Source organism: Panulirus ornatus, chromosome 56, assembly GCF_036320965.1.
Source record: "Panulirus ornatus isolate Po-2019 chromosome 56, ASM3632096v1, whole genome shotgun sequence".
NCBI lineage: Eukaryota > Metazoa > Arthropoda > Malacostraca > Decapoda > Palinuridae > Panulirus > Panulirus ornatus.
The window spans coordinates 26,408,086-26,421,707 of record NC_092279.1 but is presented as its reverse complement, the minus strand read 5'-3'; the positions used below and the strand labels follow the sequence as shown (position 1 = coordinate 26,421,707).

General features: G+C 38.6%; 1 protein-coding gene across 2 annotated transcripts in view; it reads right to left on the bottom strand.

The window, feature by feature from the left end:
* Ipp (inositol polyphosphate 1-phosphatase) overlaps positions 1–13,394 on the bottom strand; it is a 29,969-nt gene extending 16,575 nt beyond the window's left edge. Inside the window, exons 1-3 of one of the 2 annotated variants that reach the window (XM_071694154.1) lie at positions 13,045–13,394; positions 12,567–12,689; positions 1,273–1,414 (exon numbers count right to left, since the gene is read on the bottom strand). In XM_071694154.1, the coding sequence (XP_071550255.1) occupies positions 1,273–1,414; positions 12,567–12,689; positions 13,045–13,248 (469 nt within the window). In that variant the 5' untranslated portion in view covers positions 13,249–13,394. The remainder of the gene's footprint in view (positions 1–1,272; positions 1,415–12,566; positions 12,690–13,044) is intronic. The other variant, XM_071694153.1, reaches the window with a different exon arrangement.
* Positions 13,395–13,622: the final 228 nt, after the last annotated feature.

Here is a 13,622-nt window from a genome sequence, read left to right as displayed (position 1 = left end):
TGGTTTGGGCACATGGAGAGAATGAGTGAGGAAAGATTGACCAAGAGGATATATGTGTCAGAGGTGGAGGGAACGAGGAGAAGTGGGAGACCAAATTGGAGGTGGAAAGATGGAGTGAAAAAGATATATATATATATTATCCCTGGGGATAGGGGAGAAAGAATACTTCCCACGTATTCCCTGCGTGTCGTAGAAGGCAACTAAAAGGGAAGGGAACGGGGGGCTGGAAATTCTCCCCTCTCGTTTTTTTTTCTTTTTTTTAATTTTCCAAAAGAAGGAACAGAGAAGAGGGCCAGGTGAGGATATTTCCTCAAAGGGCCAGTCCTCTGTTCTTAACGCTACCTCGCTGTCGCAGGAAATGGCGGATAGTATGAAAAAAAAAAAAAAAAAAATATATATATATATATATATATATATATATATATATATATATATATATATATATACATGTGCATATAGTATATATGTATATAGACATGTATGTGAGTGGTTGTGCCATTTTTTCATTAGTTTCCTGGCAATATCTTGCTAATGTGGGAAATGGGCAATCAAGTATAAAAAAAATAAACTACTACTATTCATCTATCTATACCTTTGATGCTTATTCCCTGCAGGAACTCTCTCAACGGGGTGGACGTGGCAAAAAGAGTTTCTGTAACTAATGAACACCAATGCTGCATCTTAGTCCTTAGTGCCTCACCCTTAACAGGCCATTGTAGTGTTTCTAGAGGCTCCTACCTGATGTTCCTACTGACTACTTCTATGTTTTTTTCATTTTCATACATATTCACCATTTTCTGCATTAGCGTGGTAGCATTAAGAACAAAAGACTGAGCCTCAGAGGGAATATCCTCACTTGGCCCCCTTCTCTGTTCCTTTTTTTGGAAAAGTAAAAAAATGGGAGGGGAGGATTTCCAGCCCCCCACCCTCCCCCCATTTAGTTGCCTTCTATGACATGCAGGGAATACGTGGAAAGTATTCTTTTTCCCCTAACTGAGTAATGTGTTTATCTAATGTTGAAACCTACTACTTCTACCTCATGCTCCTGCCTAATGTTCCTACCAACTACTTCTATCTATTGCTCCTATCATTTTGCCAAAAGGCAGGGCTAGCCCATAGCACTCACTGCATGAAAGTCTACAGTTATGAAGTTAACAATGAGCTATGTGAATTAAGAGTTGTCAAGTGTTATGTAAGACAAGGATAGATTGTATGTTTGTTGACAGAAAGCCAGCAGTATACTATAATGCACTAAAATTTCACAAGACTTACCAATTGGGTCGATCCATATACCTAAACTTTCTATGGGTAAATCAGGTATTTTTTCCACTAATTCAGGTTCAGGAGTCCATGAAATATCAGAGTGAACAACAGTTGCCAAAATATCTGCTGCTTCACTATTGCCATCTAGAACCTGTAAAATATCTTGAATGAAACCAAAACATTCTACAATTCCCTTTTTACTTGGCTCATCAACTGTTTGACGAACCCTCCATTCCCTTTACACAAGCTATGGTGATATGAATAATAAGCCAACTCACAGAATACATCAAATAAGCAGGAGATCAAACTGTTGGTGGAAGGATGGAGTTAAAAAGATTATGAGCGATCGGGGCCTGAAGATACAGGAGGGTGAGAGGCATGCAAAGAATACAATGAATTAGAATGATGTGGTATACTGGGGTCGAAGTGCTGTCAACGGACAACCAGAGCATGTGAAGCATCTGGGGTAAACCGTGGAAAGGTCTGTGAGGCCTGGATGTGTATAGGGAGCTGTGTTTTTGGAGCGTTACGCATGACAGCAAGGGACTGAGTGTTAACAAATGTGGCCTTTTATTTCTGTTTTCCTGGCGCTACCTCGCTGAAGCACGGGATAGTGATGCTGTTTCCTGTAGGGCAGGGTAGCACCAGGAATGGGTGAAGGGAAGCAAGTATGAATATGTACATGTGTATAGATGCATATGTCTGCATATCTGTATGTATATACAGGTACACCACCGAATTTCCGGCAATTGATGGTTCGGCACCTCCTTTAGTCCAGACAAAATTACGTGAGGGAACTTGAAATTACTGTGGCCACCAGACTAGTTTACCAGGCAGCCACAGATGGCATTGTGTGTAAGACACGTTTATTTACATTCTTTACACTGCACTTGGTGGTGATACTGCAATTCTGTGAGATTCTTAGCTTATTTTGCTTAAATTTAACCCTAGCTATGGCTTCTAAGACATGAAAGTGTCAGTTGTGGTGTCAAACGTAAACACCAGTCCATATCAATCCAAGATAAGGTAGAACTGTTGAAAAAAATGAACCGTGGTGTTTCGGTGCAGAAGCTTTATGACATCTACAGTATTGGTTCATCAACTGTTTATGATATAAAGAAGCAAAGGGAGAAAATATTGAAATTCTATGTAGACAGTGATTCCAAGAAGCAAATGATGATTCGGGAAACTATGAAAAATGGTAAGAGCACTGAGCTAGATCGAGTGATGATGGAATGGTTTCGACAGCGTCAAAGTGATGGAGTGGACTTGTCAGGTAGCATGATAATGGACCAGACTAAGTTGTTCCATAAAGAACATAAATTACAAAATGAGCATTAGAGTGAAAAATGGCTTAAAAGATTCAAGAAGCGTCATGGAATTCCAATGAATAAAGTGTGCAGAGAAAGGTGGTCGGCAAACCACAAAGGAGCTGCCGAGTAGGTGGAGTAATATGCGAAACTCGTAGCTGACGAGCACCTCAGTCCTGAGCAGGTGTATGATGCAGAGGAAACTGCATTATTCTGGTGGTGCACACCTAGGAAAACACTGACAACAGAAGACGAAGAAGATCCCACAGGATTCAAACAATCTAAGGGCAGACTTACCATCTTAGGGTGCTCAAACATTCAATATTTGTTTAATTCAAATTTCTAGCAGTCCATGGTATACTTTAGACACATGGGAGATGTATAATTAGTGGGTTAGAGGTGAGTTGATGAATTATCATCACGAGACCACGGTTGGTCCAGCAAAATGGTTAATTCAGTAAGGCTTTGGAACCAAGAGTGCCAGAAAATCAGTGGTGTACCTGTATATGTATGTATGTATATGTGCATGTATGGGTGCTATGTATATATATATGAGTATATGTGTGGAAGGGCCATTCTTCATCTGTTTCCTGGCGCTACCTTGCTGACACAGGAAATGGCAATCAAGTATGATAAATAAAAAATATCTAGTGCACTGAGACTATTACTAAACATACAGAGATATACAGTAATCATAAACAATTGTTTAGAAAAGTTTCTGCATCTAGCATTTAATTTTAAATATGAGTTTCTTACTTTATTCAAAACAATCAAATGCATACATTACAAACTGAAAACAATATCATTAATGTGCCCTTTAAAATCAGAAGTTTAAGTTCAGTGAAATAAAATGTTCCTAAAGGCTCCAGTATGGAAAGAAAGATAAACTTTAACTTAAGGTATTGGACATCCAATACCTGAAGAATATCTTGAATGAATCTGAATTATTATATGGTCCCCTTTTCAATTGGCTCATCAACTACTTGAAGCACCCTTCATTTCTTTTACACAAAACAACAAGTGCTTTGGTACTATGAGTAATAAGCCAACTCACAAAATTCATCTGAGAATATCTAGTGCACTGCTTTCGAGATCATTAACGAACATACAATATTCAGTGACAAACTGTTTAAAGATCCAGCATGTATTATTTTAACTTCAAATACAAGAACTTCATGCTATTCAACACTATGCATACACCAAAAAATAAATTTCTTTTTAAAATCATGCTCTTTAAAATCAGAAGTTTCAGTTTAGGGTGAAATTAATTGCTCCTCAAAGCTATATGATTTTTAAAAAATATGTGAACTTGGAAGAGTAATAAACACTGAATCAATGAAGAATCACAGACTTATAATATCATTGTTCACAATCAAATTGTCCCTGTAAACAGACTGAGACATTGGCACAAAATGTAAGTTTTGAGTTCCTAAAACATTTCTGAACCTAGAAGAAATGAGTTGACGAAATCACATATTCCATGTCTCTGCCCAGTCTTTACTTACAAAACACATTCTTTACATTGACTCTGCACATGTTTTACAGCCTAATGCTGGTAATGACATCAAAGCAATATTCAATAATCAACATAATGTAAATATAATGCTGCCATACCAACCATGCCTGCCAACACATAATATGCCTAATCTCCAACAACAAATTAGAATGAATTTATCCAGGCAAAGCATCTTTTAAGGAATTTTCAGTAGGGGGACAAAAAGTAAAAAAGGGCCTAATTTGGTATTGTCCACTGAGTAAAAGGTGCTGACTTTTCTTTCACTGCAACAACAGGCACCACTGTGGCAAATGCCTTATCACTTAACATATTAAGGGTGCAATAAAATCAGGACAGAGGGACAGTCAGTGGGCATATCCTTAGTCCATCCTACCTAAACTCACATATGAGAGTTCTGGAAATTCAAGTTGATACTTTAGGGTTAGTTTTATAATGACATGTACTACTAGATTGGTGGTCAATCAGCTGCCCAGGGTCATACCAGCAATCTCTCAGACACCTGGAGGACAGCTCTACTCTCAGATCGAAAGATTTCCTCATGCTAGGAACTTTCAAAGCAGGAGCAGAAAAAATCTAAGCATATCTTAAGCTGGTGGCATATGTTAATACCAATTGGAAAAGGAATGAAAAGTGCAGAAACATCTCAAATTTAATTAATACTGGCCCAGCATCCACAGATGAGGGAAGCTGCATACTTGCTGTTCATGGAACGCATGATAGATGAACTAACCATTCAACATTCACAAAGATCTTCACCATAAGAATCAACATCCATAACTGAAGATCATCGCAGTGAGAATTCCTGCCACAGTTTCAGAGGGTTAAATAATAAGTATTCATTGCATCAAGATAAAAGCATTTCAAGCATTTCATCTAATATTGGGATGTAAAGTTCATAAGGAAACCATCAATGATCGTAGAGGACAGAACTAAGAGCAAACCCTCTTGAGTTCTTCTGAGCAAAGAATATAATGAAAATGTACACAAGACCGTGACCCTCAAAATTTCCCTTAATAAGGTAATAATGTGCATATCTGAGGTGAAAATGTGAAGACAATATTTTCTGAATCATACTATTATCTCTAATTTTATCTCAACCATCAAAAGTTTGGTAATTCAGCACTAAAAATAAGTTTTCTATAGACCAAACAAGTAAATAGTTTAATCCTGATAAGTGGACTAAAGTTAAAGGCACTTCTTGTGAACAAATATTCTGACATAGCATGTACATCAATATTACAAATAACCTTGCAGCAAGAATCACTTTATACCTTGCTATTCTGTATTTAAAAGCAATAGCCTATAGGGCTAACATATAAAATACCATCAAACACAGCTTCTATTGACTGATTCAGTTACATCTAAGAACTCCAGAAATTAGGGTGGATGTGCTGGAAAGGAGATGTTTGAGGACAATATGTGGTGTGAGGTGGTTTGATCGAGTAAGTAATGAAAGGGTAAGAGAGATGTGTGGTAATGAAAAGAGTGTGGTTGAGAGAGCAGAAGAGGCTGTTTTGAAATGGTTTGGTCACATGGAGAGAATGAGTGAGGAAAGATTGACAAAGAGGATATATGTGTCAGAGGTAGAGGGAACAAGGAGAAGTGGGAGATCAAATTGGAGGTGGAAAGATGGAGTGAAAAAGATTTTGAGTGATCGGGGCCTGAATATGCAGGAGGGTGAAAGGCATGCAAGGAATAGAGTGAATTGGAACGATGTGGTATACCGGGGTCGATGTGCTGTCAATGGATTGAACCAGGGCATGTGAAGCATCTGGGGTAAACCATGGAAAGTTCTGTGGGGCCTGGATGTGGAAAGGGAACTGTGGTTTCGGAGCATTACACATGACAGCTAGAGACTGAGTGTGAATGAATGTGGCCTTTGTTGTCTTTCCTAGTGCTACCTCGCGCACATGCGGGGAAGGGGTTTTTATTTCACATGTGGCAGGGTGGCGACGGGAATGAATAAGGGTAGACAGTATGAATTATGCATATGTGTATATATGTATATGTCTGTGTGTGTACAAATATGTATACGTTGAGATGCATAGGTATGTATATGTGCTTGTGTGGACGTGTATGTATATACATGTGTACGTGGGTGGGTTGGGCCATTTTTCGTCTGTTTCCTTGTGCTACATTGCTAACGTAGGAGACAGCGACAAAGTATGATAAATAAATAAATAAATAATAATCAGATATCCCTCTACAAATGGCACACTGACGATGGTAACAGTATTAAACTTATACAAAAGAAATATGAGCAGAGAAACAATCCAGATCTGAATATACAAACTGATAGTCATGATAATTTACTAACAAAAACCTTACCACATGAAGGAGATCTCTAGAGACTATTTAATATATACTAAGATGACTAAAATGGTTACCAGCCATGAAAAATACAAGGTAAGCTGGCATCATCACCTTGGCAGACTCACTCAGTGTGATGGTAATTTTTTGCATCGTATATCAAATGCTAACTGTAAGCTTTCTGTCGTCAACAGTGGCAGGGCTACTATTGTCAACTTTATGGAATTTTTTTCTTGTATGTCAAGTGTTGACCATATCCTTCCTGGATAAGAGATGTGAATGTAGAGCATCCTAAGCTGAGTGACGGATTCAGAAGAAATAATGAAAAAATTACATGAAGAACAATCAGGATAAACAACTTTCTAATCAAGCCACAGTTTAGGATATTGTTAAAGACCTTTGGAGTGAAGATGTGGTCCAATGGGCAGAGAACAGAACTGTATAGAACAGCATATCACACTGATATCTGGCAGGCTGTATTATACTTGTACAGTATCATACTTAGTAATCAGAAAAAGGTGAATACGTTGTAAAATGATTTTTTAATCATAATGCATTATGCATTACAGTGCATAATATTACAAACTTAAAAGTATATAAAATTATTACTGCTGTGAAAAATTTTACTTACCATGTATGATGAAAACATATTTATGGCACTTAGTTCTCAGTTTGCAACAGTATCTTAAATTGGATACCAGTAAAATTGTTAAAGACTTAAACACCACTTATATTGTATAAGCATTTAATATTTGATTCTAAATGCTTAAGTACAGATCCAAAAGATGCAAACTGAGAAACTGAAAATGCACATTCTAAATAAAAAAATCACTGGGCTTGTGCACCAGTGCATTTATGAAGCATATGGTACTGGATTTCTCCAGTGTACTGGACATGTCTCTTTGTATGAATCAACACTGATTCTTGTAATGTATAGCACTGGATTTTTGCAGACAAAATTTTTTACATGGACAAAAAGATACCAGAATGGAACCCGTGAATGAATATGTAAAAACCTTGGTACTCAAACATGTATAAGTATCATCATGTCAGAGTCTGTCAAATCTATGGCCCCAAGTCCAACATGGGGTGCTAAGAATCTCCAGGTTTCTGCCTGACTCTACTGCAAATGAGAGGGAGGGCTCTGGCATGACCTTTCCCTTTTTGTTAGACCTTTGTCTTTTCCTATTCATTATACCAACGCTCATGGTCTCTCTAATAACCTCTCCTCAGTTGAACACCATCGGTCTAGTACCTCTCCTAATATCTTATTTCTGTCTGAGAAACAACTGTCTAATGATGTTCTCGCTAGTCCCTTTCTCATATTTAACTATAACCTCGACTCTAGTTCAAAGGTGGTGTCTATGCTTATTCCAACATCAACACACTTGCTGCATGCCTCAAGGACCTTAAGTCTCCAAACTTTGATGTTATGAGGCTCAAGGTATGTCTCCTTATGACTACACTTTTCCTCTGTTTTGCCTATTGCTCTCCTAATTCTACAAATTTTATATCCTTCTTCAACTATGTAAACTCCTGCCATAAGACTGTGACATCCTCTCATCCACAACCCGAGGTCCTTTACCTCAGGGATTTCAATGCTCACCATGGGGAATGGTTGAATTCCTCCCACATGGATGGTGGGGGGATTGAAGCCCTCACGTTCTCTATTCTCAAAGATTTAGAGCACATTTTTTTTCCCACCTTAACCATATACCTGACAGCTATGACCATTCTCTTAATATTTTGGATTATTTTTCACCTCCAACCCATTCTGCTATAAATACACAATCTCACCCCAATTGGTTTACCTGATCACACTCTCATAAATGTATCTATTCTAATGGCACCCCCCCTCCAAGCAGCCCCTTCTAAGCATAAATACTGACACCTCAACAAAGCTGACTGGAATAACTTATGTAACTTCCGACTTTCCTTGGGTAAATTACTGTCTCTTATGTGGCAATGCTCCTGTCTCCACCAAATGCATAGCAGAAGTTATTCTTGCAAGAATGGAAGCATTTATCCCCTATTCCTCCAAGATGACCTCTTCATCCAATTCATGGTTCAACTGTTCCAGTTCTGATGACATTCAAGAAAGGGATCAGGCATATCTGACTTGGAAAAACTCTCATTCCTTTGGCTCCCATTCAGCTTTTATCATTGCCCATAATTGGTGCAAGCATGTTTTTCACAAGGCAAAGCATTACTTTATTCAAAGGAAGTGCAATAACCTCTCCTCATCATCCTCTGATAGGCGTTTCTAGTCATTAGCTAAGATCATCTCTAACACCTTCTGTCTCTCTACCTTTCCTTTACTTTTCCGTTCTGATGGTACTATAGCTGTCTCTTCCATAGACAGAGCAACTCTCTTTGGTTCCTGTTTCTCCTCTAACTCCATCTTGGATGACTCTAACATTCCTTCACCCCCTGATGCACCTCACTAATCCTATGCCCTTTCCCGTAATCTCTTTTTGGACTGTCCGAAAAGCACTTCTTTCTCTGGACACATGCAAGGCTTATAGTCCTGATGGCATCCACCCCTGTGAATTGAAAGCATGTGCCTCTGAATCTGCACCTGTACTTGCTTGTCTGTTCCGTTTCTGCTTAAAAACCAAAACTATTCCTTTTTGGAAACATGCACTGATACATCCCATCCTAAGAGGGGTGACTACTCTGACCTTTCTAACTATTGTCCTATTGCTTTGACATCTATCATTTCCAAAGTCTTTGAATCCCTTCTCAACTCCCATGTCCTTAAACACCTCAAAAATCACAGTCTTCTCTCTGATCACCACTTCCATAAGGGCAAGATCCACTGGTGATATTCTTTCCTATCTTACTTGTATCTGGTCATCATCCCCTGAAAGATTTTGGGAAGTCTTGTAGTTGCTCTTGACATATCTAAGGCTTTTTGACAGGGTGTGGCAACAGAGTCTCATCTCTAAGCTACCCTCTTTTGGCTTCCCTCCCTCACTTTGCTCCTTCATGTCTGGCTTCCCCTTCAGCTGATCTATCTCTGTGGTTGTTGATAGATCAGCCTCCCCCTTTTCTCCAACAACAACAGTATCCCTCAAGGTTCTATCCTGTCCCCTGCATTTTTTCTTTATCGATTTTCTCTTCTCCATAATGCACTCACATGCTGATGACTCAACACTGCATTCATCCACATCCTTCAATTCTGCTCCCTCTTATCTCACTCAATCAGCATCTCATCATGCCACAACTTCCTTAATAAACCTAGACTTGGACAGGATATCTCAGTGGGGTACCCAAAATCTTGTTAAATTAAATGTCTCCAAGACCTGGTCTTTACCCACCTCTCTATCGAAAACTCTCACAACTCTCGTCTCTCCTTTGATAGTTCTGTAATCCCACCTCTTGACTCAATGAACATTTTTTCTTTTTTTTTGCTCTGTCGCTGTCTCCCGCGTTAGCGAGGCAGCGCAAGGAAACAGACGAAAGAAATGGCCCAACCCATCCCCCATACACATGTATATACATACGTCCACACACGCAAATATACATACCTACACAGCTTTCCATGGTTTACCCCAGACGCTTCACATGCCTTGATTCAATCCACTGACAGCACGTCAACCCCGGTATACCACATCGCTCCAATTCACTCTATTCCTTGCCCTCCTTTCACCCTCCTGCATGTTCAGGCCCCAATCACACAAAATCTTTTTCACTCCATCTTTCCACCTCCAATTTGGTCTCCCTCTTCTCCTCGTTCCCTCCACCTCTGACACATATATTCTCTTGGTCAATCTTTCCTCACTCATTCTCTCCATGTGCCCGAACCATTTCAAAACACCCTCTTCTGCTCTCTCAACCACGCTCTTTTTATTTCCACACATCTCTCTTACCCTTACGTTACTTACTTGATCAAACCACCTCACACCACATATTGTCCTCAAACATCTCATTTCCAGCACATCCATCCTCCTGCGCACAACTCTATCCATAGCCCACGTCTCGCAACCATACAACATTGTTGGAACCACTATTCCTTCAAACATACCCATTTTTGCTTTCCGAGATAATGTTCTCGACTTCCACACATTCTTCAAGGCTCCCAGAATTTTCGCCCCCTCCCCCACCCTATGATCCACTTCCGCTTCCATGTTTCCATCCGCTGCCAGATCCACTCCCAGATATCTAAAACACTTCACTTCTTCCAGTTTTTCTCCATTCAAACTCACCTCCCAATTGACTTGACCCTCAACCCTACTGTACCTAATAACCTTGCTCTTATTCACATTTACTTTTAACTTTCTTCTTTCACACACTTTACCAAACTCAGTCACCAGCTTCTGCAGTTTCTCACATGAATCAGCCACCAGCGCTGTATCATCAGCAAACAACAACTGACTCACTTCCCAAGCTCTCTCATCCCCAACAGACTTCATACTTGCCCCTCTTTCCAAAACTCTTGCATTCACCTCCCTAACAACCCCGTCCATAAACAAATTAAACAACCATGGAGACATCACACACCCCTGCCGCAAACCTACATTCACTGAGAACCAATCACTTTCCTCTCTTCCTACACGTACACATGCCTTACATCCTCGATAAAAACTTTTCACTGCTTCTAACAACTTGCCTCCCACACCATATATTCTTAATACCTTCCACAGAGCATCTCTATCAACTCTATCATATGCCTTCTCTAGATCCATAAATGCTACATACAAATCCATTTGCTTTTCTAAGTATTTCTCACATACATTCCTCAAAGCAAACACCTGATCCACACATCCTCTACCACTTCTGAAACCACACTGCTCTTCCCCAATCTGATGCTCTGTACATGCCTTCACCCTCTCAATCAATATCCTCCCATATAATTTACCAGGAATACTCAACAAACTTATACCTCTGGTATTACTATAATGTCCACTCTTTCCTGGAAACCCCACATTACAGGAATAGCTAAGTCTGTCTCTTAGAAACTGGGTGTCATGTTTATATGTCAAAACTTCTCTTCTAAACAGTTGCTCTGCTTATACAAGGGATTGATTCATCCTTGTATGGAGTGCTGCTCTCACATTTGGGTGACCCCCTTGCCCTATGCTGCAATGTTGGTTCACTTTCCCTTTTCTATAGTTATTACTTTGCTTTTTGCTACTGAGAGTTGCCTGCTTGCGTGCCCCCACCACTAGCTAGACCACGCAATATGCGGCAAGCTGCTGCATCACATGATTATTGTGTGACCATCAGTAACTCAATACCTGCTTCTTTCCATACACACTGAAACTCTGGAACTCTCTACCTTCTCATGTCTTTCCCAATAGCTATGACCTGGCACATCTCAAGACAGGTTTTTTACTTCCTCCAAAATGCGTAAATACTTTCCCTAGTCTTTTCTTTTTCCATTTCATAATTCTCTCTACATTTCAATTAATGCCTGTAACTGAAGCCTTCAACATTAAAAAAGAAAAGAACTGAATAACATTAGAATCTTCAAGCAGATATCAGTAAACATTTGGTGCAAATTAATAAACTTTTTCTGTAAGCATTACCAAGATTTTTCTGTGTACAGCATTGAGTTCTTTTACTATACATCATTAGGCTCTTTCACAAGAGAACAGCAATGGGCATCTTCCATTACTTGTAACTATGACTTATTTGAACAAAAATGGATTCTTATAATATAGTCCTATGCACAACACTGGGCTTAGTTAGCTTTAATCAAGTACAATACCAAACTGCTAAAGTATGAGGCTTTAGCTTGCAAATGTGAATAGGAATGTTTCATCTTCCCATAGTAAAAACATTAAGAAATGGGTGAAATACTTAGAGGAGCTGCTTAATGTATAAGATATAGGCAACACATTTCAATTTCTGTTAAGACATAAAGAAAGCAGGGCTTAATGATTGGAAGTGAAGATAATACAGTAGTACATCAAAGAATGTGGGAAGTAGTGTAATAGTGCTTCTGGGGATATTTGCAAGGGATTAAAGAGAAACTTTTCTGCAAGTGAACTGATAGAAAGTTATGTGCCAAGGAAAACTTAACTTAAAAGATGATGAACATTAACTAACTGCCATTTAATTCACATTGAATTCTGAAAAACAAGTAATATGATAACATGAATATAACATACAGTACGGTGCAAGAAAAGACTGAGCATAATTAGTAACTTCTTTTACTTTACCTTTGAAAGAAGTACAGCAGTTTCTTGCTGTGTGTCACAGATCTGCACAATAATTTTTTCACCAAGTGTATTTGTAAACTCAGCACTCTCTTCTCCTTGCACATAGTCACCCAGGGAAGGAATCTGAATGAAGCAACATAAGATATGTCAACAAAGTCAAATATGTACAATCACGTGTATAATCATTTCAAGATTTAATCAAAGATTTAAAGAAAATTTTTCAGCACATTGCAAAAAGAGAATACTGAGTAGTATCATATCTACACAATCATATTAAAGAGATCATGCAACTTTTGAAAAAGCTTGACTTTGTCCAACATACTTTCATGTATAACTACTCTAATCTCTACATACAGCTTAAACTTATCATACATTCAAGTATATTAATCTAATAATCATCCAAATCACTCTTAAATTTAAATGATTTTTTGAGGTACAAATAAACTGAATTCAACATAGTAATATTCATACTACAAACCATCTGTTTAACATGATGTCTGAGAGCCTCTTGAATCAATACATCAGCTAAAGTTTTAAAATCATGTGTAAACCGCTGATTCTTCTCACTCTCTCCTTTTTCCTCAACCAACAGGGAGAAAAGCTTGGGTTCTCGTCGAATGGATCGAGCAATTTCCCCAGCACGCTCAGAGAAACTCAGTAAAGTCTTTATTAGTTCAGCCATTGTACCTAAGAATTTTTTACCTGTTAAAGATATTAAAAGTAAACACAACTTTCACTATATCATGCAGCTCTATAAATTGATCATACAGCATGAAAATGTTGCAAAATTTGTTGAAGCTTTCTGTTCAAGCATGTATTTTGATTTTATCGGTAGAAAAAGATCAGAAAACTGTTTTTAATCATGGAACGTGATCTTGAACTTAAGTTCTGATAATTGTTTTTCTTCCAATTTACTTGTCTGTTTTTTGAAAGAATATTTCCCAAGTATTCCTTGCATGTTGTAGAAGGTGACTAAAAGGTGGGAGCAGGAGGCTGGAAATCCTCCCCTCCTATTCTACTTTTAAAGAGAAGAAGCAAAGATACTTGCCAAGTGAG